The sequence below is a fragment of the Gopherus flavomarginatus genome, chromosome 5 (assembly GCF_025201925.1).
Source record: "Gopherus flavomarginatus isolate rGopFla2 chromosome 5, rGopFla2.mat.asm, whole genome shotgun sequence".
Taxonomy (NCBI): domain Eukaryota; kingdom Metazoa; phylum Chordata; order Testudines; family Testudinidae; genus Gopherus; species Gopherus flavomarginatus.
In genome coordinates, this window is record NC_066621.1 from 115,116,979 (window position 1) to 115,143,261 (window position 26,283).

General features: G+C 42.0%; 1 protein-coding gene across 8 annotated transcripts in view; it reads left to right on the plus strand.

The window, feature by feature from the left end:
* Positions 1-576: 576 nt before the first annotated feature.
* TTC6 (tetratricopeptide repeat domain 6) overlaps positions 577-26,283 on the plus strand; it is a 153,219-nt gene continuing 127,512 nt past the window's right edge. For 3 of the 8 annotated variants that reach the window (XM_050953835.1, XM_050953840.1, XM_050953839.1), the window contains exons 1-2: positions 15,310-15,405; positions 16,049-17,235. In XM_050953835.1, the coding sequence (XP_050809792.1) occupies positions 16,069-17,235 (1,167 nt within the window). In that variant the 5' untranslated portion in view covers positions 15,310-15,405; positions 16,049-16,068. Of the gene's footprint in view, positions 1,042-14,853; positions 15,085-15,309; positions 15,406-16,048; positions 17,236-26,283 lie in introns of those variants that run through there. The other 5 variants (XM_050953842.1, XM_050953838.1, XM_050953837.1 and 2 more) reach the window with 5 other exon arrangements.

A 26,283-nucleotide genomic window follows, 5' to 3' on the forward strand; every position in this document is an offset into this window, starting at 1 on the left:
ACAAACCCTCTAAACCCAGAAACAAGACTTTAAATTATCAGGAATTATTTAAAAAAAGAGAGAGAGAGAGACAGAGGGGGAAAAGCTGTTTAATTGTTTTTCCTAGAACAAAATAACTTTGTTGCTTAATTAAGGAGAGAGTTTGCTTTTGAAATGGACAGGACCTGCAGGTAATTTTTCAGGTTTAATTTGAAGCGGCTTCTTGGTTTTAGCCAAATGAGATAGTCTGATCGACATTAAACAGATGTTCTGTTAAGGGACACATCGCTAACATGTGCAGCTGTTTCAATCATCCGTCGCTTTCCATGCTGCTAAGGATATTTTTCTTCTACGTTAATGTATAGACTTCGTTTCATTTTCCCGTATATAAATTTAATTGCAGATCTGCACCATAGAATTGGTCATTATCAGAAAGGATTTCTATATTATTAGAGTATTATGGGGAAGGGTTAAAGTTGTTTGGGCTAAACTTGGTGATCTATCTATCTATCTATCTATCTATCTATCTATCTATCTATCTGGAAAAAGCAGCTTATTTCTTTTCTACAGAAGAGAAGACGCAGAAACAGGAAAATCCTGTTACTTCCATTTCATACAAAAACGCGCACGAATGGCAATACAACGAAAATCCTGAAGTTGCCAGATCGCAGGGTGTAGAAAGTGTTTCTTTTCAATACTGGGCAGACAACACAAACTGTGAAAGCCTGAATCCTCCTTTCTCACTCCCAGAACGTACTTCGATTGATTTAAAGAGCACCTGAATTCCACTAAATACCAAGACAAAATGCCATTTTATGCAAGGATCTAGACCGAATAAAACCACTTCAGCAATGAAATGTCAACAGTGAGGAAAAGGTTCACCATAGCAATTGTGGGGCAAAATATAGCTTCGTGCATTTTAACACCTCCCAGGCCAGCCGAGCATATGAAATCTCTTTGTTTTAAAAGTATGCCTCAGACTCACACGATACCCATTTTCGAATCTGTCTTTGATGTAAGGGTTGAACTCTGAGTCGCTCAGCAGGAGGAGTTCACGAACAGGTGAGATGCGATAAGGTTGCATTTACTTTCCTCTCTTTTGGGATCAGTTTACCTGCCTAGACAGGTAAGAACACTTTATTGGGTCAACGGTTTCTTTTAGTCTTTTCCACATGAATTTTCTTGCCTCGGATTTTGTCAGTTAAGTAGTTTTTCCTTAACTAATGATCTGCCTTGAAATAATGGAGTGTCTCTTCCCCTAGCTTCTGCTTGTTTTGTTTATCCTGCTAAACTGTAAAAGGAATTTTCTTCTCCTTAAAGTGAACATACAGGGAAGTAGATTTTAAATGTCTGGTGAATCACTTGTACAAGTGACATTTAACTACACTACATGGTTCCGTGATCCCACTCACACGGGCAACACCCTTTTTCGTTCTGAATTGAATCCTTTATCTCCTCTGGTGTCTACAGGCAAAAGCCCATTTCAAATACAATGATGCATTTGAAAAATGAATCTCGATTAAGCTATTCAAATGAATCGATTTTTCTACCTTTAATTTCACTCTCATGCAAATAAAGAGGTGTGATTGTAAGATACAGGATTAAAGCAGAACGGTTGTCAACAGCCAGGATTTAAGTGTTATTTCCATATCACAATAAATCCAAACGGAACGGGCACCTATAACTATAGACGGTGACAACATATACAGTTCAGAGTCACTCCTTCAAAGAGGAACTATACACAAGTATAAAGGGGACACATTATATGAGAAATTCTGCAAAATTATCAGTATTTTGGAATTCACGTGTTGTTAATAATGGGTAAATAACTATTACCCGGAGCAGGATTCTGGAGAATTGCCAGGAAGTCTGATTGATGAAATCAACACAAATGTCACCAGGGAATTCGGGTGTTTCGTCTCCATCCTCCTCTCCTACCCCCATTTTTGTTGCGCCAGTTGGGTGACTGACTCGCAGATTGTCCAATAATAGAGTAGTCTCCAACATTTAACCTGTTTTCTTGTATTTTCTCTCTCTCTGACACTCCAAACTAAACAGTATGTTTTCCTAATAGAGGAAGCAAAGAATTTGTAGCGCAGATGCACAAGAATTCTTCCCACCAAGCAGTAGTAGGGGTTCCTCGAGTTCTTTATTTTGAATGAAGCAGATAACTTTGCAAGTTGAAGGTTCACCGATAAGTTATTCGCCTACACAGGGCTCGATCCTGCTCACATTGGAGTCGCTGAGAACAGGATCCGGTCCATCAGATTCATGAAGTATCGAGGGGGGAAAGATATAAAAGAAGACATTAGTTTAGAAAACAGTCACTTCTGGTCCCGATCCTGATCGGTGCTGAGCAGCTCCTGAAAGATGTTGAGATCCGCAACAACACCGCTAAGGATCCGGCCCTAACAACTCCGGATTCTTTAATTACTTGATTGTAACAAGTTAGTCACGTAACAAAGTTCTTTGTTTTTTTCACAGTCATGGGAGTTATCGCTTTGCACATTGTTGTAGCGATGCTGTACTGCCAGGAATTTGTTTTATCCTATGATTTGTATTGATGTGTTAGCATCCATTCTTTTTCTAGATTTAATTCCGGTGTAATTTAGGTATCAGAATATATCTGGTTACATCGTCGACATTCCTGCTCTAAAACAGATCAGAGAATATCTGTGCACTAAACCAGCTACAGAGGGGAACAGATCTTTAAAATTAAAACTACAAATAAATAGTGGCTGTCCAATCATTACAATTGGACACAAAGACCATTGGATAATAAGGAAATGTATGTCTTATTTGTTTAAAGCAACATACTTTTTGGTAAATAGTTTACCATCCAATTAAGCTATGTAGTACATACTTTAAGTTAATTTTTGTGAATGCTGCTAGATATATACATGTTATTTGGATAGTTCAAATTGTCAGGATACCCACATTTATATGTGGCCTGGGGTGGATCCTTTTAAATATGGAAACAGACCTGTTAAAATACTTTGGCTTTTTTTTCACCAGTGTCAAAAATAAGCATTTATTTTGAACGCTGGGTGTAATGTTTATATTATAATTTATGGAACTGTAAAAATAAATGTTTATCTTGTATATTGGGTGCCCTGTACCCATTCTCACAAAGCCAATTTTCAAAACACATTGTTTATTTTGAAAGTTAATAGAGTCATAATTGTTGTGTAGTGTTGCTGAAGCTCTGGTGGTCTCAGGATATTAGAGACAAGGTGGGTGAGGTAATATCTTTTATTGACAGCTTCTATTGGTGAAAGAGACAAGATTTCAAGCTTACACAAACCTCTTCTTCAAGTCTGAAGAGCTCTATGTGAGCTGGAGAGCTTCTCTCTTTCACCAACGGAAGCTGGTCAATAAAAGGTATTACCTTACCCACCTTGTTTCTGGAGTTATCATAACATACTAGCAGTAGCTAAGGAGTGAATTTGAGTAAAACATGCACAAATCCCTATGGTGTCCTATTGTGAAATCCAACTCAAACAACAAACATGATCTTTCAGGGTTCAGGTGGGGCTTTCAACAGAGAAGTAAGGAAGCAAAACAATCACTGTTATTGAACTGGACCTTTAGCCCTAACAAAGGACCTATTAAATAGGCAATATATGTGGTTTTCCAGGCAAAATGTTGAAATCCTAGAATTGCAGCAGGTTTACCTATCCTAGAAAAAGGTTGGCTCAACTTTAAAGGCCATAATAAATCAAATAATTCCATACCACTATAGGCACAAGCTGCAGAACTGACGGTGGCTGGCAGTGCATATGCAAATGCTACTAAGTCTAGGTGAAATGGCTCTTCTTGAGGGAAGGGTGGGTTTGATAGCTCACATTTTGGGTGATGGGGATTGTGGAACGTTCTTCCCTCTCACCCCAGGGCTGCCCAGAGGATTCATGGGGCCTCGGGCAAAGCAGTTTCACGGGCCCCTTCCATAAAAAAAAAGTTGCAATATTATAGAATGCTATATTCTCGTGGGGCCCAGGACCTGGGGCAAATTGCCCCACTTACCCCCCCCCCCAGGTGGCCCTATCTCACCCCACTCGATAATTCTCCCACCCCACAGGACTGTGTTGGGACCTTTCTTCCTGGGCTGATGGGGCCTATTCTTTAAGTCAGCTGGGAAGACAGATTTAATTCAGCTGTGTGCCTTTAGCTCTCCGTTAGTATTAGAGGGATGTGTGGTAGAGACCAATGGCTGTCATAAATGGTTGTCCTGGAGTGATTTCAGTTTTGAATTCACAGTAATAGAAGGGTTGAATATAACAAAACACAGGGGTGGTTTATTTAAAGTTCCTCCCTGTCTAATGCTACCAGAAATGCTACTCATGCATTTCACAGTTCATAAAACACAAGACTTTCTGCTACAAAAAATTCAGGGCCCTATCACAAATGAGATAAAGATGAATCTCCTTGAGCTGAGTTAGCAATGCTCATGCACTGTAGATTGTGTGGAAGTATGATCACATATGCAGGAGCAGGTGTGACATTTCATCCATCAGAGGAACACCCTCCACCATCACTAGCCTCTGCAGTGGAACATCTGTAGCCCCCTTTGAGCATGCCCAGTGGAATCCATGGAGTAAAGGACTTTACTGAGGGGAAGTGAATGTCAGTGATATTTCCTTAGAATAGGAGTCCCAATGAGATTCCATGGCATAGTATGCAGAGGCTGGTTTTGCTTAGGGTTCTATCCAGCTCATTATTGCCCCAGTGACTCCAGGGATCTCCAAGCTCTGTGAACCTCCTGAGCACCACAGCCCTGCTAGGTGTTCCCTATTCTGAAGGTTAGTTCTTCTCTGTAGCTGGCTGCATGAAGCAGATTTTGGCTTTACACAGCTTCCCCAAACCAAGGGATGGAGCTTCTTATGATACTCAGGATCTAGGAAATTACATCAGAAAAAGCACTTACCACACTAAGTGCCTTCCGTTACCTCCTCATGCGGCATCAGTTCTTCCTCAGCTAAGAGGCAGTCAGTGAAGAGTCAAGCAGCATAAGACCCTCCCACAGGCCGACAGCTCCAAAAGGGAGCTCTCTTTAAAGCGAGATTCTGGAATTTACCCAGCTTCAGATTTCTTCCTCTTTAAATGATGAGTGAGAGAAAGCACCCAAAACAGTGATGGAGGGAACCCAAATTTCTCAGATAGCCCCTAATCGCTGCTGTTGGGAAGGGTTCTATCTCCCCCACACTAGCTGCAGGATTGTGGACAGAATCCTTTCTTATTATCATCTTAGGGTCGGGGCAAGAGGCCCTTTCCCCATCACCTTTTGCAGGATCGCTATCAGGGAGTCGCTCTCATACCAAACCTCAGCCTCTGCAGGCTCACAAACAGAATCTCCATAATTCTTTTTAGTAACTTTGGCCCTGGACTCTCCAACCTCTCTGTACTGCTGGAGCCACAGCAGATTTAATCCCCTCTATGCATAGGGTTGACCTTTTAATTGCATAGTCTGCATATATGGGGCTTGTTATGTCCCAAAAGACCGAGCTTTTCAGCTATGAAGTCAATGAGAACTACACACACATATATATTCAAGGTCAAAATGTGACCCTATAGGGAGCAGATGAAATGAACTGGGACTGAAGTCTGGAGAATTTGCCAGGATAACACTAAGAAAGTGGAGAGCAGCCAGTAATAAGGTCAACCTTTAAAAACTAAATTAAAAGTTCAGGGCTATATCCAGCAAAGATTTCTGCAGGGGCTTAACTTTAAACTCCTGCATAGTCTCAATGAATCAGTGCACAATTAGAGCCCTAATAGATAAATAGGATAGCATATTACCTAAGTGAAAATGCTTTATTTTTACTTATTGCTTTTGACTTCTATCAAAACAGGAGAGGCTCTGCCCTACTCACTGTAAGGATTACGACTAACTTGTAAAAGTAAATCAGATATTTTCTCTTAGGGTACATAATAATATGACACTTACTTAGATTATGAATGGCACAGTTAAAATCTGCCAGATATAAACTTTTGGTTTGTGTTCACTAAAAGTGGTCGTAATGTCTCATTAAAAATATTGCTTGAAAATTAAAGGTCATCATCAAATTTCCAACTTCTTAACCAACTCTGCTGCTGTCAAGGACGTGCCAGTGTTTAAAGAATATGTTTAAATTGGCAAACAAATAAAGTAAAGCCTAAACACTTAGGAGGAAGAGATATTTATTTACAAAACTATTTCTATTGGTATCATGTTGGCAAGCACAGATATTGTGGAACCACAGAGGAGCTTATCAAAGAAGAGTGTGAATATTTGTTGTGAGTCAGAGATATGATATAATGATTAGTATCAGAGGGGTAGCCGTATTAGTCTGGATCTGTAAAAGCAGCAAAGAATCCTGTGGCACCTTATACACTAACAGACGTTTTAGAGCATGAGCTTTTGTGGGTGAATACCCACTTCGTCAGATGCATGATTAGAAGAATTACAGTTTTCTAAGTACCATAACTCTCAGAAGGTGATGGTTTGAGCTACTTAAGGTACTGAAACTGTAGACCCTTACTACTTTGTATTGCTATAAGTAATCCCAATAGGAGTTGATCAAACACTCATACACTGACACTGGAAAAGCTACCAACGCCTTATACTTCAATGGAGCTGGAGCAGGCTTTTATAGTTAATGGGACAACTCATAATATTAAGTACTACTCTCAAGAGGTAGCATTTACAGGATTGGGCCCTAAATCAGGTAATTTGAATACCACTGTGTATTTTTGCCTGCAATATAAAGTGCATTACTTTACAGTCTACCTTCTTGTAATTCATCAATGATTAAAAACTGCAATGTTGTTGCAAGTATACACAAGCAATGACAATAACATTGTTTTCCAAGGATAGTTTGGGGCTTGCTACAATAATGATTACAGGCCAAATATTGATTATGAACTTGCAGTTCCCATTAAGGTACCACACAGAAGACATAATTTAGTTCTAAATCAGGCAATTTACAAGTTTATGAGTGAGCACTTTTGCTTGAATTCATGGACTACATATAATGCTATGGTCATAATAAAATCCCATTTCAAGCGATAATGATTTTGAGGCAGAGCAGGTCTCATTGCAGGACAGATGCCCAACTCAGTCCCTTTTCCAGTACCACAGATACTCCCTTGCACAGCACAAATGGCTTTCACTAAAACACTGCAGATGAGGTAGTCCTAAATTATAACTACTTATCTGATCAGTTTCCTAAGGTTAAACTGGATAGTGGTTTGTTTTGGAATTTATTTCGCTAATTACCACACACATGGATTATGGTATTTCAAGAATTAATACTCACTGTATTTATTTATTAATAAGAAGTTGTCTTTGGGATGCTTATGCTTATTTTATTTGTATATATGAGAAAACTGAAATATTAAAATAGAGTTATTGGTTTATTTAAACAGCAAATATAGGATTACAATCTGAGGGCTTGTCTACATCAGAAAGTTGCAGCGCTGGTGAGGGAGTTACAGCGCTGCAACTTTGAAGGTGTACACATCTGCAGGGCACCACCAGCGCTGCAACTCCCTGTTTGCAGCGCTGGCCGTACTCCCGTTTTGTCTCGGGTGTAGAGGATCCAGCGCTGGTGATCCAGCGCTGGTAATCCAATGTAGACACTTACCAGCGCTTTTCTTGACCTCCGTGGAAGGAGGAAGCCTCTGGTAATCAAGCTGGTCTCCTTTCCCGGTTTGCTCTCTCGTTCCCGGAGCCCAGAGCAAGCAGGTCTCCTTCCCTGCGGTTTGCTGGGTGGCTCCGGGAACGAGAGAGCAAACCGCGGCGAAGCGGGTCTCCTTTCCCGGTTTGCTCTCGCGTTCCCCGAACCGCCGAGCAAGCAGGTCTCCTTCCCTGCGGTTTGCAGGGTGGTTCGCGGAACGCGAGAGCAAACCGCGGCGAAGCTGGTCTCCTTTCCCGGTTTGCTCTCGCGTTCCCGGAACCCCCCTTGAAGCCGCCCAACAGCGCTGCAGTGTGGCCACATCTAACACCACTTGCAGCGCTGGTTGCTGTAAGTGTGGCCACTCTGCAGCGCTGGCCCTATACAGCTGTACTAATACAGCTGTAACAACCAGCGCTGCAAAACTTTAGATGTAGACATGGCCTGAGTAATTTTATAAAGTTTTTCTAGTTATCTGGGATAGAGGATGTAGAAGAGAAGCACTGTACTAGAAGTTAGGGGAAATGGATTCAATTATTGAGTCTGACAATGACTCTCTTTGTGGCCTTAGGAAAGCCACGTAATCACTTTGTACCTCAGTTTTCCAATCTTTAAAATGGGGATAATGTTACTTAGCCTTCTTTGAGATTATGAGTGAAAAATAATATACAAGTGATAAAGACTATTATTAATTATTATAGTAGTTGGATAGACAGGTGGTTCTGTGCAAACATGCTGCTTTTTGCTACAAAGCAGACAATTTCTTTTCTTTTAAAATTATTACTTTTTAGCTTTCCTAGGAATGTTTCTTTAAAGAGCTTGTGTTAATTAGAAACAAAGGAAACTGGTTTGCATTTTCTCTCCAGCCAACTGAACACTTTTTAAAAATCACTTTTCTTTTTAAAAGAACAGAGCCTTCCTTGTAATAGTAGTAGCCTGCTAACCTAGAAGGTACAATTTATATGAAGTTAGAAAGCTTAGTGATATGGTGAAGTATAATTTAGAAAAATAATAGTGTGTACCCAGGGACTAAACTATACAAGGTTTTCCAGATCTAGATCTATCTGTGGGTACTGAGATTCATCTACTGATTAAATCCTTGGACTAGGCAGGCTACTGAGATGAGGGTTAAACTGTTCAACTAAATGGCTTACACTAAAAAAAACAACAACCTCCTCTAGGCTCCAGGTATGACTGGGATGGCTAAGAGAGATTAATAAGTCACACACTAGCACTTGGGGAAAAGGGATATCTCCCTCCTAGTGTCCATGTGTATAGGGGACTCTCCATGCACAAAACTGCAATCTAGGGGCAAGGTGGAGGAGTGTCAGCTGCCTCCATGTCCACAAAGGCCTTTCATGGGGTGGCAGATCTGTGAGTAGAGTTGAGGTAGAAGGGGGAGGGCTGTCAGGATGTACATCATCCCCCAAGCCCTGCAGGGATGTCTGGGGAAAGAAGGGGGTTCCAGAAGCTGTATTTTCTGGCAGCCAGGGCCTAAGAGCCAGAGCCTCCTGTGCAGATGGCCCTGGGCTTCTGAAAGTTGTATGGGTCTTGAGGGAAAACAGAGAGTTAGGCGGTAAAAACCATTCCCCCTCCTCCCCAGAATCCTGTTCTGTGAATTTTCTGCAGAAGGGACAATTAGACTCTTACTAAATCTTGTCTAATTGCCCGACTGCTCCCATTTAAATCAATATGAGTTTTGTCATTGATTTAACTGGGAACAGGATCAAGCGTCTTAGTGCCTATTGCAGCCTAACTATTTATAATAAATTACCTCTATCCTATTGCCCAAAATAAAGAATAATCTTAGAGTAGTAAATAAGTCACATCACTTTTTCTAGCTAGCATGTATACCTAATGAGAAAAGGCTCAGTCCTGTTGTCCTCATGCAGGCAAAACTCACTGACTACAGTGGAAGTTCCGCTTGGATTACATGTTTGGGCCCAAATTGGTGCTTTGATATTTTTTTTGAATGAAAATTGTAACAGTGGCTATTGTATACTCTGTCTAGTGTCAACTCATTAGGGCTAGGAAATACAGATCAGTTTCTTACCAGAATATATGTATGTCATACTTTTCCTACAAAAAGCTACTCACAGTTTTTGATGTGATTGTCCTTAGGATGAGTACCATGGAGACAATTCACTGCAATATCTTCAGCAGCTATATTAATCCAAGGCATGGAGAAAACTATTTGCAGCATTATTTTACTTCTCCCTGTCTCAGTGAGACTCATCTGTGTTATTGTTTTATATGTTTTTATTTCAACAGACCTGTACTTTTGATAGCCCTTTGTCTTTATTCCCCTTAAAATGAATCAATGGATCAGTTCAGTCACCAGCTGCAGTCATAGCTATAAGATAAATGTCCTGCTCAATACTATTACTAATTTTTCTGGGGTTTCTTCCCATTACACCTCTGACTTTTGCCAGGCTCTTAATCCAGGCATTTGTTCTGCATTTTCTCTTAGCTGTTCCTAGAATCTGTTACATCAACGGTCTCAGCACTATCTGTATCTGCTGCTCAATGCATTTGGTTAATTTTCATATCTCTGCTCCTTAGGTAAATTCCTTCTCTTCAGCTGAAAGTCAGAAGCTGAAGAATCTTATTTGTCTCATTGTGTCTCAATTTCTAAAGATGCTCCTGACAGCTCTGAATCCCCTACCAGTCATTTTCATTATTTTTTTTTATTCCAGGGCTCATTCTTATTCACTGTTTCATGTCCATGAACACATGTTTTCTTTGATAGAGTTCTTTCAGTGATCATCTTGTTGGGCAGGATAATCTCAGACTGGCAAAGAACAAAGGTAGCATGGCCACCCTTAAGCAGACGAAGAAAGGCAAGGTGCTCTCAGAAATGAAAGTGAGAGGAAACTAGGGTGACCAAATGTCCCAGTTTTATAGGGACAGTCCTGATTTTGGGGGCTTTTTCTTATATAGGCACCTATAACCCCCCACCCCCTGTCCCAATTTTACACTTGCCCTCTGGTCACCCTAGAGGAAACACCTGGACCTGATGAAATCACAACTGACAGCTGAGAGCCGACCGTTCATATTTTTCCTAAACTGCTCACAGTAGGTCAGCTTCTATCCTTGTCATTCCACATGCAGAACTCTCACTGTTATCAATTAGTTGTAACACTACTTGTTCTTTTACATCTTGGCATACATTTTCCCATTCCCTGCAAATTTCTCTCTCTTAACATTTTATTTTAATCGTACTTTTTTCCTCACTTTTACCTATGTCATATATAAGTGATCCTCCCCAGAACAATCTCCTTTGGATACTCTCAGCCAGGCTCAGTGAGCCTATATACAGCTCTTAAATTTAGACCGAGATCTAGTTTTAGACATTGGATTAAATTTGTGTAGACAGAACCTTTTGATACTATTAAAATCACTGGTATAAAAAACAGGCTTAGGAGATTGTCAACATAGGGTTGTCCCCTGCTCCTTCTGCTTTCACCTTCGTAATGGCACTATCTACCTAGAGGATAAGGGACAACCCTAATATAACTGAAACAGAAGACAGAAAATAACAGCCCAATATGTGCATAATATCATGCTGATGACATCCCAACAACCCTCTTTCTTCTGGAGTTAGTCCATGAAATGCAGACACTGTAGTGTCTGGAATTCAAGTAAATCACTAGGTGATAAATTGGCAGTGCTGCCTTTTGGACTAGCCTCTGAGGACAGCCCTACTCACAAAGGAAACTAAATGATATTTGCTATTTAACTTGACATTAGCCCTACAAATGTTTTGCAATGCTCGTTTTCATCTTTCCATCCTAGGTGCCAAGGGTGCTGACCCCAGCTAGCTTGCATGGCATTGAGGCCAGGTGGAATAAGGGGAAAACATATGCAAAGTAAATCTTGGGCCTTTCTTGCAGCCCAAACGAATACTTTTGAAGGGGATCCCAGTTTTGCTTGAATCAGTTCCGAGAACAGAACAGATACAGGATGGGCAGCATAGAATGCTAATTTTCTTGCAGTGCTCCACCATTGTATCACAATGCTGACCTGGAAGAAGCAATCTCTAAGGTTTTCCCCTCCTTCCTGAAGCTTCCTGATGCAAATACCTCCTTCCATTCAGTGCCATCTTCCTAAAGCTTCCTGATGCAAATACCTCTTCATGTTCAGTGCCCTCTCTTCCATCCCCCACAGTGACTCCTGCAGAGAAGAACTATCAAAGATAAAGTGAGATGCTGATTTATTATTTACCATTAGGTTAGTCTGGGACTGAGCTGCTTCTGAGAATCCCAACTATATGGCTCAGCTAATGATTCTTACCTCAACGAAGAAAGCAATCTCTATCAACTTTTGCTTGCATTCCTATTGTGCAGAATAGTAGCATGATGGCTTGAATGATTAACTAGGTTACTGCAACATAAAACAAATAGCTATTTATTAAAGAGTGTATTGGGGAGAAGGGGAAACAAATTACATAGAAAAATAATGGGCTGCAGAGGGCACCCTACACTGACAGACTACTCCATGCTGAAGTCATGCTCCCCAGAGCAAGTGAAAGTTCTTAAAGCTTGAATCACTTACCTTGCTAGTAGAAGGAACCCTTCCAGTGATCCTGTGTATAATGTGACAGGCTCATGTTCTCTGTGCTTTCACATATCCTTTGTTGCCTGAAAAAAGTAAAAATCTACCTTCTCGCTTAGTCTAACTTGAACTATTTGGAAGACACACATTTGTTACTCCCTTGAGCTATAGCAACACAAATAGGTAGAAAAGGCTTCTTAAGGCTATACAGTCAGAAGCAGAATAATCTGAAAAGATACTTACTTACCATCATAATATTGGTTCTGTGCTTTTCACTACCTTTTCACCACTTGGGTCACTAGTTTGAATCTGGTGCAAGTAACTTATCACAAAAGTTCATTATTATCAGACAGTTACTTGGAGACTATGGAGGGGGGATAGCTCAGTGGCTTGCGCACTGGCCTGCTAAACCCAAGGCTGTGAGCTCAGTCCTTGAGGGGGCCATTTAGGGATCTGGGGCAAAAATCTGTCTGGGGATTGGTTCTGCTTTGAGCAGGGGATTGGATTGGATTAGATTAGATTAGATGACCTCCTGAGGTCCCTTCCAACTCTGACCTTCTATGATAAGGTGAAATGAAAGCATTGATTTATAGCAACAATCCACAGACATGACTAGATTATGCAAATTTGCTGCAGCCACAAGGCTCCTGGCAAGTTGCAACTGTGGCTCTATGTTACAAAAGTGGGTCACTTTCCTGCTTATATATTGATGCTGCAGAGCATCAGGAGGCCAGGGAAAACTGGACTGTGGATCACCTCCCCAGTATTATCTGGTATGTTTAATATCAGGAGATTATTTTAAAGGGAGAAATTAATAAAGGACTATGGAAAAGCAGGTGCAGGGTATACAAGCCAGTGAATTAGCTGAACTTCAGAAATTTGGTGCTTGGAGCAACCCAGTAAGGTAGAAGTCAGTTAATTATAATCTTTTTAGAGTGCAATGGAATTGCTGCCTCTCAAGGGAGTAGAGAGTACTAAACCCTTCACCTAAATTCAGATTATGGCAAATTATGTGGGGCTTTGCTTTGTATATTTTTCTAATGCATTCGTGATGGCCACCATCTTGGCCGACACTAGAGACTGAACTCATCTGGAAGTGTAAATCTCTAGAGGTTGGGCTAAAGAGCCCTGTAGCTGGGGCTTTAGCAAACTCAAATCCTCTGTTGATCCAGCACAGGGGGGACCTGTAACACACACTGACCTTCACCTCTGGGTTACCCAGCAACCTGGTTTGTTTTGTACATAAATATTAAAGTGGGCAAGCACTGTGGTACATAGCAAAACCACTAGGTTGGGAGCCTTCCAAATATTTTGCACATTAAGTGAAAATAGAAGGAATAAGCGTAAAAACTGGAAGGAAAGGGATTCTGCTTTGTATCTGTCAGTTGGGTTTGAGTGTCTCTGAATTAAGTGGATTCATCACCAAGCACCTGATGCCTGTCTCCTGGATGTTGTGAACCAGAAATGTTTCATCTATGATTCTTCTAGAAACCACACTTGATGAGGCAGTTTCTTTGGCACTTCTTGTTGGTTTCTTTCCCCTCCCACCTTAAAGCTAAATGCAGTGACAAACCCTCTTAGAGAGTAGAGAATCATTTTCCATCTTGGGAGTAAACATCTTCCTGAAAATAACAAGGCAATTTCTGGGTTTAGATGGACTATCAAAAGAAAATGGAAGGGCATAAGTGTTCAAATTCATTAATCTGTCTCTGTTCTTTCTCTGGGTTCTGTCTTTTGGGTTCTCTTCTGAGAAATATTGCTCTTCTTTCATTCTGAATGATATATAAACCTCGGTGGTGAAGACCATTTACATCAATGATGGGCCAGCCTCAGAGATACCCAGGTTCAGTTTGGATAAGTATCTAAAAGGTTTTGCTGTTGCATGGGGTCTGATTATTTTAAGGAAGGGATCCCTATCCTCCCAAATCAGAAATCTCCAAAAGGATTAGTGTTAACATGGAACTCTCAGATCTTAGCTATATTAGGTATAGTGAGTACCTCTATGGATAGGTAACTAGGTTATTATCTACAACCACAGGAACAAGGAAGGCTCCATTCACAACTGTTTTTCTCTACTTTTGACTCATGTTAGCACTGCAAAGTGGATAGAGTTCTGGGAGCAGGAGTGGATTTTGTTCTGTCCCAGGGGTGCCCAGCCACCTTTTTAGTTAAATTCCAGTGATCAAAACTTTATTTCTGCTGAAGTATGAGCCAGAAAGAGCCAAGTCTGACCTTCAGCTCCAGGCCGAGTTTGCAGGGCTGGCAGTTAGAAAGCGGTATTTGGACTTTATCTGGAAGTCTCTGAGAGGTAATAAATATGAAACCCCATGAATGCCACTTTGACAGTCAGTTTCAGAGTAGAAAGGTCATGGAGCCAGTGCACAGCATCATCCAACACGCAACAGAGTTTTCTTTATACAGAGAAGAAAAGAGACTGAAGGAAAATCCAGGATCAGACTGAAGGTTGCTTGCTCTCGTGGCTGGGAGACATCCGACCCTGGTCGCTGCCCCTCAGCCAGCGGGTAACCTCAGGGGACAGTTCCCACAGCTGGATCGCAGCTACAAGGTTTCCCATTGCGTCCCCACGCGGGGCTGGGGAGAAGACACTCCTCACGCAGCCCGGTGTCCAGACCGCTCCGCCTGCCTCGGAAGCCAAGTGTCCCCCTTCGTCGGGTGACCCCGAGATTAGCAGAGCAGGGGCCACATTGGGGGCTGGCCTAAGCGGGCGCAGCTGCATCGACTGCTGGAGGAGCTGGACCCGCTCCGCAGTGAGTCCGGCACCGGTGCCCCGCGCTACTCGCTGGATGAAGCGTGGATCTCGTCAGCGCGAGCTGTGTCGCCTTTTGCATCCCCGCCGAGACCGGCACAGCTACCGCCGGGGAAATGCAGCCGGGGCCGCGTGAAGTTAATGCGGGCAGGGCCGGAACATCCTCCCTTCCGCCCTCCATCCTCCCCGTAAGGCGCGCGGCGCTGGACCCTCCCCGGCTGCAGGGGGCGCTCTCGGAAAGCAGGCGCCCCGCGGGTCCCACTCTTCTCCCGCCGGGCCGCACGCACCGAGGCCAGCGGGTCTGTTGCTAGGTTCCCGAGCGCGTCCCCCCTCCCCTCCCTGGCCCTGTGTGTGGGCAGAGCCGCCGCCCGGCGGGAAGGGCTGTGGCTGTGGCTCTCCCTGCCCTCCTGCCCGAGGCACAAAGGCTGTGCCCAGCTGTCTCCCCGGGGGCTGGTGAGAGCTCGGTCTGGGGCCTCACTGGCCCTTCAGCGCCACGGGCTGTCGTTTAGCCTGCGGGCGCGTTATTTTGTGGGGACGTCGGGGTATGGTGGTGTCTTTTGGGGGTGGCTTGGGCCGGGCCAAGGGGACATTTGGGGGCTGGGTGCGTGCTTAGGAGGGGTCCCATTTGGGGGACTCGGGTGGTATATTTCATGTTGGGGCGGTCAGGCTGTATCTCTTTGGGGGTAGCTGGTTTCCTTTGGGGTTGTATCTTTTCCAGATACTCTTTTAAAGGGAAGTTTCTTTAGGGGGATCTTTTTCTTTGCTGGGAGAGGGTAGGACATTTCTGGAGGGGATCATTTATTATTGCAGGTGAAGGCTCCACCTGTTTTTTTTGCGTTTAGGACTCTCGTTTTTAGGCCTTCTCTACACCAGATTTCCAGCAGTTGCTAGCAGTGGCAGCAACGGCTGGAGTTGCTGTAGTTAAAGTGCTAGTGGCTGGTCAGACATGCTTAACTGTACATACTGTGAGCAGTCCTGTTGAAATGAGTGGAACTATTCGCAGTTCATAAAGTTAAGCATGTGCACAAGTCTTTGCAGGATTGGAGTCTATGTCTGTATATAACATATATAAACACATTTCTGTTTTGCTTTACAGGCCACATACATTAAAAGGAAATGGCTAGAAAACATGAGCACTTTGGACTAAGTTATCTAGAAGAGCTAAATATGATTAAGGAGCGTGAGGTTATATGCAAGGAATCTCGGCAGGATTTTCTTAAATTCAAACAAGCAGTAGCTACTGCTCATACAAATGTGAGCACTCAGCCCTTACTGGAAGATTTAACACCAGATCGGTCACATCAGTTAGAGCACTATCATCTTCAGAGGTCAGAGAGTTCACATAAGCCTATCATTAATATAAATAAAAATATCCCTAATGAATTAATTGCCAGTTCTGAAATTCACAGAAAAGTAAGGATCTCTCCTGAAGTAAGAGACATGAAAAAACAAACTCATGATCTCAGTATGATGACTCAAAGAAATAAATCTTCTGTAAAAGAGGACAGTGCTGACAAAAATCAGAAAAGTTACTCTGAAAAAATAAATATGGAAAATAGTAGTTGTAGTCATGAAAGTACAAGTGTAAAGATGCCAGTAATAGCATCTTTAGCAGGTACCACTAAAAAAATCACTATGTTAAAACAAGCAGCACCACCTCGGAAGCCTAAATATCGCAGACTTTTTCTTCGTCCAAGACTAGTAACTTATAACGCCCCCATTCTGTTACAGAAAGTCAAAGATACTAGAAAAGTGCAGAGTAGAGCCCATTCTGTAAAGATAAACGTTCAGACTGTAAAAACAAATAGAACTGAAGAAGATAGCAATGACAGTAAAGAAAGTAATGAATCTAGTTCTATAGATTCTGATTCAAGTGAAAAGGCTTCTAAAAAGAAAAAGGTTACTAGGAAAAAAGATAAAAAAATTATATGCAGAGAACTTTCAAAAGCAAGTCAACAAGATTCAGTTGTTGAGCCAGGAAGAGTACTGAGTAAAAGAAGCCGTGTCTCCTGCAGTCATCCAAGTGTGAGGTCTGCTTCAGAGCAGTTGGAAGAGGCTAGAGACATAACTAGACCAGACACTTCAAAAATATATGAGGAGAACTTCCAGCAGAGCAAACCAGAAGAGCTTACTTCCACACCAAAGTTGCCTGTGAGAGTGGTTGCAAGGTCTATTGATGAAATAATTGCTTCTCTGCAGTCTACTTTTCAGTCTCCCTCAGACCAGATGATCAAAGAACTCCTGGAGAGTGTTCTTGGCCGGAACTACAGCATAAAAATGGAAGTAGGTGAACCAGAACAAGAGCAATATTTTCTGTTGAGTAAATATTACTTTTAGAAAAGCTGTATGTTTGTTTTTCCGATCCTACAATGTGTTATAACACAGAGGCCAGACAAAACAAATGGATAAAAACACTGATGTGTCATAGAACTTTGTTCATTGTTTCTTACTGTCAATTTGCAGTGTCCTTTAAAAGTAAAATCAAGCCAATATTAAAACCAGTTAAAATATAACTTCATTTAAGGGCGTCTTTTTGGACACTGGCCATATTACATTGCTTATAATCTAGATGGTTTTTCTGTTATCCCTTTAAAGGGATAATCTTGATATTGACAGATTAACAGAAGTGTTAAATGTGTTTATAAGATAACAATATTAAGGGTGTCAGTTTTGAGTTATTGCTTAGTATTGTGAAACCACAGTAAAATTGTTAATATGTTACTGTTAGATTTATTAATGTGGCATTAGAAATTCCTCTCATCTAATGTGGTAGTGTTTACAGTAAAAGACTACAATAAGGCATCAAGCCTTAAAAAAATGCTTCAGAAGACTGTTAATTGGATACAGAGCCTTTTACTTGACGATTACTGATTCAGTTCCTAAACAGGACAGTGGATATTACTGTCAGATGGCTCTTAGGCCTGTGTGAAATAAGTTGATGAAAGAAGATCTTATTCCATTTCCAAGCGGTCAGGTGATCACATAGAATCCAGTGGCCAGGAATAAATGGGCAGGGAGACTGAACTACTCTTTCATGCAGAGGTGGTTGCTTTAGAACAAGGTGAGGCAAATCAGTGGAGCTGTGTGACTGTATGCATGTTATGGCTAGGTAGAGAACATCACTCCCTATGGAATGCAATTATGATCATTACATTCACTTGAGATAACAAACATCATGTAGTTTGATTAAATGCAAAAGTTAGAAGGACAGCAACAATAATTGTGTACATTAACTGAACTTCAATTTTAAACAGTAATATATGTGAGCACATCCCATTGTGATTTCCTGTTCAATTTGCATGAAAAATTATTATTAGTTTTATGCTACAGTACTTTTTGTTACCTATTTATAAGAACTATACGTCTTAGACCCGATTTTCAAAAGGGCCCAACAACCTATAGTTCCCATTTAGGCACCTAAATAAGTGGCCAAGTTTTTAACAAAGGTCAGGCCCCAGTTTGAGGTGGGGAGGAGAGATTCTCCATTGTTTTCAGTGGGAGTTGCTGGGTGGAGAGCATTTTTTAAAATCTGTATAGTGATCTTGAATTCCTTTCACTTAAAACTTTTCATTGACAGGTTCAGGTTAAAAAAAAATCTAAAATGGAGGAGAGTCTTTGCAGGTCTGGTTGTTCTTTAGCATTTTCATCATCTAGAAGATCTGAGCCTTAACAGGGTGAATGCTGCTCTAACAATTGTTGATTAAGTTACCTAAAGTTAAAGGCAGTTGCAGCATGTATTTTCTCAACTGAAGTGACTTTTTAATTAAGATGAAGAATCTATCAATTATTTTTAATCTGTTATGCATGGTTTATCTAATATATATTGCTGAGTTTTAGTCCTTGCAGTTACAAACAAGTTATGAAATTTGTTCTTTTAGGTGAAATGGAAATATCCAAGAAATACATTTATTGAAATGAAAACAAGCTGTTGTAATTAAATGAGATTTTCTTTATTTACATCTTATTCCCTTCTTATCTCATTCTTGATTGGCATTGGCTACTTAATGTTGATAGCTTAGTGTACTGTTACAAGGTTGACCACAATTTACCCAGCAGCCTTAAAAAGACACTTGTTATCCAGGGAAAGGTATGCCAGCCCAGCAGTGGGACATGACCCATCAACCATGTTTTCTTTGGATTCTGCAAGGGGAACTACAATTGTTATGAATAATAGTTCCCATCATGTTTTGTTGAGAAATAGAATTTAAATCATAATTTTAATCTGATTGTCAGTGCTTGCTAAGTCTTAATATACTGAGTTACCAAGTTACTATGAGAGGGAGTTTATATTCATTTCAGAAATGTATTGCTTTTGTTCAGTAATTAACAATCTGCAGCTGATCATCTTTATTTTTTACAGTACAATAATTCTTTGGTGGTCCAAATAACCTTCTGGGGTATATGGATGGAAGAAAACCCGTTTTGTTAGTAAAATAAAAATCTTGGTAAAATTACCACAAAAATTTGAGCATGCAAATATTGTTATTAAACAAGAACTGTATAATGAACGGTATCAACCCAACACCAAATATACTTTTATCTTTTAAAATTATGTGTGTGTCTGTCTCTGGGTACTGTGAGTCCATGTCAGAGTGATGGCCAATTGAGATCTTCTCCATTATGCTTAACAGTTTGGCTAGTCACTTACTGTGCTTCAGAAGTGGGTTGATAAGGGTTAGTCACTGTTGACCAACTCTGTTTCCCTTTGACATTTACATCCATTCATGCTATTTATGTTATTTTAATGTTTGCTATTTACATTCTTTATGTTCTAGTTGAGGTTTAAATTATAGTTCAGACCTAAATGACTTTTACTTCTTGGATAGATCTATGTATGGTTCACCATTAATTGAGAAGGAATTCTTGTGGAAGGTATAAGATAGCTATACCTGCAAGCTTAAGCGGCAATGCTGAAATTGACAGCATGCATTTCCCACCAATTAACCACCTTTTATATATTGCTTGCTGGTAAAGTGAGAACAGTTTCATACAGACAGAGACTATATGCAGATATTTTAAACTTTCTCTTTTTCACTGTTTCCTTGAGGACCAGTTCAACTCCCATTGAAGATAATGGGAGTCTTTTCATTGATATGATTTGGATTTGGATTTGGATCAGGCCTTTAAGAAGGAAAGTCAGACTGTTCACATCTTCCTTATTTTCTGGTTAGAGTAGATTTGTGGGCTTGGCTCCTACTTGGCTCCTCACTGTTCTTCTGTAAAAGAAACGTAATGTTTTTTTCATTACAAGTTTGCTAACCAGGGCTATTTGTTGGTGTGGAACTGATGTCCATCCTTTTCTTCAGTCTTCTACTGCTTCTGCTTTTTTGTTTAAATACTAAAGGAATGGTAACATTATTTTGGAATGCAAATATGAGCATCCATTTCAGACTGTGTCCAAATGTCTGTAACATCTCTAAAATTCAGTCTTTTCACTGTTGTTTAGGCTCTTATTCTTGCCCATCTTGACAATTGCAACCTCCTTTTCTCTGGTCTTCCTGACATTCACCCTCACTTCCCTGAGGTATATTCAAAATACTACTGCTAAGATCATCTTTCTGACCCATATATCTGAACACATCATCCTGCTCTTTGAGTCCTTCCACTGGCTTCACCTTCAGAAGTTCCAGACTTGTTAAGGCCCTTCTCAGTTTAGACCCATCCTTCTTACCTGTATTTGTACTTTATTGTGTTGGCGCCCCATGTCCTCTGCTCTACTAATAATGCTGTTCTTTATACTGCATTGGCCAATTATTCACTTGCTTCACAAGCAACATCACACAATCTTCCATGCAACCCTTATGCATGGTAAACTGTCCCTGAAAGAGTCTGGTAAGCCACTACACTTTCCTCCAAATTTCTCTTCAATACATGTCTGTCATGATGCTATGGAAAATTGCCTGGTGATGATGGCCTAGGGACCTCTGATGTTTAAATTATTTGCTTAAATCTTCTTAAAAAAACCCCCCTAATCAGCTCCAAATAATCTAGTTATGCAAAGAGATGTTCTATAAAAACACATGTTCTTATGCATGCATCTGACGAAGTGGGTATTCACCCACAAAAACTCATGCTCCAAAACTTCTGTTAGTCTATAAAGTGCCACAGGACTCTTTTCTGTTTTTACATGTTCTTATTACTGTTTCCCTCATCCTTAGTATGCAGGTCCTTTGTGCTGTTGGTGGCCTGTGATACATACTCTTGGGGGAATTCTGTACAGAATTAATGGCCCCTGCAGATTTCTTTGCTTCCCCATAGAAAAATGACTTTCTGACAGGGAAGCTGCAAGAGCAGTCACGCACCACTCCCTAGCTGTGCAGGTACATAATTTCAGGCAAGTGGAGCAGCCAGTGGAGAGGTAAATCAACACAGGGCTGGGAACATCCCAGCCAGTGGCTTCTACTCTGATCCAGGATCAGGTGTTAATCCTGGCTGGGTGGAAGGCAGGAGAGAACAGGACTTCTTCCCCTGCAAGGAGTGGCTGGGGTTGCATCAGACCCATGCCCAGAAACCTCCTCCAGCTGCAGGAAGCTCAGCATCCTCCCCTGTTTCTTGCCTCCATTACTCCTCAGCTGCGGGGAGGAGGAGTCACCATATGGTGAGGTGCTCCCCCATCCTTCCAAATCAATTTGGAATGGGGAAGTTCACTGTTGGGGCTGTATTACTCCAAGCCTTGGTCTACACTATGAGTTTAGGTCGAATTTAGCAGCGTTAGATTGATTTAACCCTGCACCCGTCCACACGATGAAGCCATTTTTGTCGACTTAAAGGGCTCTTAAAATCGATTTCTGTACTCCTCCCCAACGAGGGGATTAGCGCTGAAATTGACATTGCCAGGTCGAATTTGGGGGTAGTGTGGATGCAATTTGACGGTATTGGTCTCCGGGAGCTTCCAGGAGTGTTCCATTGTGACCGCTCTGCACAGCAATTTCAACTCAGATGCACTGGCCAGGTAGACAGGAAAAGCCCCGTGAACTTTTGAATTTTATTTCCTGTTTGGCCAGCATGGCAAGTTGATTAGCACAGGTGACCATGCAGAGCTCATCAGCACAGGTGACCATGGAGTCCCAGAATCACAGAAGAGCTCCAGCATGGACCGAATGGGAGGTACTGGATCTGATGTGGAGGCTGCTAAGGGCAGTGTGCTGGGAGAGCAGCGGAGCCCTGATTAGGGGGCGGGGCATACCTGATTAGGGGTCCTATATAAGTAGCCAGCCAGTCAGGCAGCGGCACAGACAGCTGCAGCAGCACAGGAGCCAGCAAACAGAGCTGTAAATGGGAGTTTCAGTGGGAGTTTCCGAGGGAGGTTGCAGGGGAGACTAAGACAGAGGAACTGACAAGCTAGTTAAGGGATAGGGTGGTGGTCTGGTGCCTGCTGGGGATTTGTGTGGTGTTGACTACCAGGCTTTAGGTGGGAGGGCTATAACTGATACAGAGGTAGCAGTGAAAGACACAATGAGGATGACCGGATGTGGAAGCTGCGGCGTGTACATGATCCTGGAGGGGGCGCCTGAAAAGAGTTTTGTCTGCATGAAGTGCCGCCTGATAGAGCTGATGGAAGAAAAGATCCAAGGACTGGAGATGCAGGTGCAAACTCTGGTTGAGTTTAGGAGGGGGTTTGAGCAGATGATGGAGCACAGACACGAGGAGGCTGAAGGGATAAGCTCAGACCTGCAGATGGAAGCAGGACGAAAGAATTCAGAGGAGAGACTGCTGGGTGAGAAAAGTGGACGGTGGAAGCATGTGATGAAGAGAACCAGGCAGAGGAAAAGACGGGCCAGTGAAGGAGAAATAGAACTCAGGAACAGGTTTGCAGAGTTGGAAAATGAAGAAGGGGCACAGCAAGTGGCCGCTGAAGGAGAGAGAGCAAGGAAAAAGAGAAGAGCTGATAGTCCTACAAGAGGAGGGGAGGAGTCAATAGAGGCAACACCATATATGAGCCCCAGGAGGATTGCAAGGGGGAATAGGAATGGAGAGGACTTGCAGCCAGTGGGTGCGGGGGATAGACCGGAGAATCACACTGTCACCAGGAAAAGGCAGGTCTATGTGATTGGAGACTCCTTACTGAGAAGAATAGACAGGCTTGTAACTAGAGCTGATCGGGAGAACAGAAGGGTGTGCTGTTTGCCGGGTGCTAAGATACAGGATGTGGACCTGAGGCTGAAAAGGATACTAGCGGGAGCAGGGAAGAATCCGTTGATTGTCCTTCATGTGGGAAAGAATGATACGGCTAGATACTCTCTGGAATGTATCAAGGGAGACTATGCCAGACTGGGGAAGACGCTTAAGGAAATCAAGGCTCAGGTGATCTTCAGTGGCATTCTGCCGGTTCCTAGAGAAGGGCGACAAAGGTGTAACAAGATTATGGCGATCAACAGATGGCTCAGGCAGTGGTGCTATAAGGAGGGCTTTGGGATGTACGGCCATTGGGAAGCATTTACGGACAGAAGACTGTTCTCTCAGGATGGACTTCACCTGAGTAAGGAGGGAAATAGACTTCTAGGATGGAGGCTCGCCGACCTGATTAAGAGAGCTTTAAACTAGAAATTTGGGGGAGATGGTTGGGAGATGTCCAGGAGATCTCCACGCCGGAATTTAACCTTAAGAGGGAAGTAAACAAAGTAAGAGGGGATACAGCCGTGGACAGAAGAATTGGCATAAGGAGGAAGGGTAGTGTAGATAACAGATTAACAGGTGATGCTGGTGGTAGAATGTCTGTGCCTAACAGGGTACAGAATGTGAGTGAAGCCAAACGGCAAAAATTAAGATGTCTGTACACTAATGTGAGGAGCCTAGGGAACAAAATGGAGGAACTAGAGCTACTGGTACAGGAAGTGAAACCGGATATTATAGGGATAACAGAAACATGGTGGAATAGTAGTCATGACTGGAGTACGGGTATTGAAGGCTATGTGCTGTTTAGGAAAGACAGAAATAAAGGCAAAGGTGGTGGAGTAGCATTGTACATCAATGAGGAGGTTTACTGTAAAGAAATAAGAAGTGATGGAATGGACAAGACAGAGTCTGTCTGGGCAAAAATCACACTGGGAAAGAAAGCTACTAGAGCCTCCCCTGAGATAGTGCTTGGGGTGTGCTACAGACCGCCGGGATCTGATTTGGATATGGATAGAGACCTCTTTAATGTTTTTAATGAAGCAAACACTAATGGGAAATGTGTGATCATGGGAGACTTTAACTTCCCAGATGTAGACTGGAGGACAAGTGCTAGCAAGAATAATAGGGCTCAGATTTTTCTGGATGTGATAGCAGATGGATTTCTTCACCAAGTAGTTGAAGAACCAACAAGAGGGGATGCCATTTTAGATTTGGTTTTGGTGAGTAGTGAGGACCGCATAGAAGAAATGGTTGTAGGGGACAACCTTGGTTCGAGTGATCATGAGCTAATTCAGTTCAAACTAGATGGAAGGATAAACAAAAATAGATCTGGGACTAGGGTTTTTTGATTTCAAAAGGGCTAACTTTAAAGAATTAAGGAACTTAGGGAAGTGGATTGGACTGAAGAACTTGTGGATCTAAATGCAGAGGAGGCCTGGAATTACTTTAAGTCGCAGCTGGAGAAACTATCAGAAGCCTGCATCCCAAGAAAGGGGAAAAAAACCATAGGCAGGAGTTGTAGACCAAGCTGGATGAGCAAGCATCTCAGAGAGGTGATTAAGAAAAAGCAGAAAGCCTACAAGGAGTGGAAGAAGGGTGGGATTAGCAAGGAAAGCTACCTTAGTGAGGTCAGAACATGTAGGGATAAAGTGAGAAAGGCTAAAAGCCAAGTAGAGTTGAACCTTGCAAAGGGAATTAAAACCAATAGTAAAAGGTTCTATAGCCATATAAATAAGAAGAAAACAAAGAAAGAAGAAGTGGGACCGCTAAACACTGAGGATGGAAAGGAGGTTAAGGATAACCTAGGCGTGGCCCAATATCTAAATAAGTACTTTGCCTCAGTCTTTAATAAGGTTAATGAGGAGCTTAGGGGTAATGGAAGGATGACAAACGGGAATGAGGATATGGAGGTGGATATTACCACATCTGAGGTAGAAGCCATACTTGAACAGCTTAATGGGACAAAATCGGAGGGCCCAGACAATCTTCATCCGAGAATATTAAAGTAACTGGTGCATGAAATTGCAAGCCCGTTAGCGAGAATTTTTAATGAATCGGTAAACTCAGGGGTTGTACCGTACGACTGGAGAATTGCTAACGTAGTTCCTATCTTTAAGAAAGGGAGAAAGAGTGATCCGAGTAACTATAGGCTTGTTAGTTTGACATCTGTAATATGTAAGGTCTTGGAAAAAATTTTGAAGGAGAAAGTAGTTAAGGACATTGAGGTCAATGGTAATTGGGACAAAGTACAACATGGTTTTACTAAAGGTAGATCATGCCAAACCAACCTGATCTCCTTCTTTGAGAAGGTGACAGATTATTTAGACAAAGGAAATGCGGTAGACCTAATTTACCTCAATTTCAGTAAGGCATTTGATACGGTTCCACATGCGGAATTATTAGTCAAATTGGAAAAGATGGGGATGAATATGAAAATTGAAAAGTGGATAAGGAACTGGTTAAAGGGGAGACTACAACGGGTTGTACTGAAGGGTGAACTGTCAGGCTGGAAGGAGGTTACAAGTGGAGTTCCTCAAGGATCGGTTTTGGGACCAATCTTATTTAACCTTTTTATTACTGATGTTGGCACAAAAAGCGGGAATGTGCTAATAAAGTTTGCGGATGACACAAAGTTGGGGGGTATTGCTAACACGGAGAAGGACTGGGATATCATACAGGAAGATCTGGATGACCTTGTAAACTGGAGTAATAGTAATAGGATGAAATTTAATAGTGAAAAGTGCAAGGTCATGCACTTAGGGATTAATAATAAGAACTTTAGATATACATTGAGGACGCATCAGTTGGAAGCAACAGAGGAGGAGAAGGACCTTGGGGAATTGGTAGATCACAGGATGACTATGAGCCGCCAATGTGATTTGGCCGTTAAAAAAGCTAATGCGGTTTTAGAATGCATCAGGCGAGGTATTTCCAGCAAAGATAAGGAGGTGTTAGTACCGATATATAAGGCACTGGTGAGACCCCACCTGGAATACTGTGTGCAGTTCTGGTCTCCCACGTTTAAGAAGGATGAATTCAAACTGGAACAGGTTCAGAGACAGGCTACTAGGATGATCCGAGGAATGGAAAACCTGTCATATGAAAGGAAACTCAAAGAGCTTGGCTTGTTTAGTCTAGCCGAAAGAAGGCTGAGGGGGGATATGCTTGCTCTTTATAAATATATCAGAGGGATTAATATTAGGGAGGGAGAGTAAT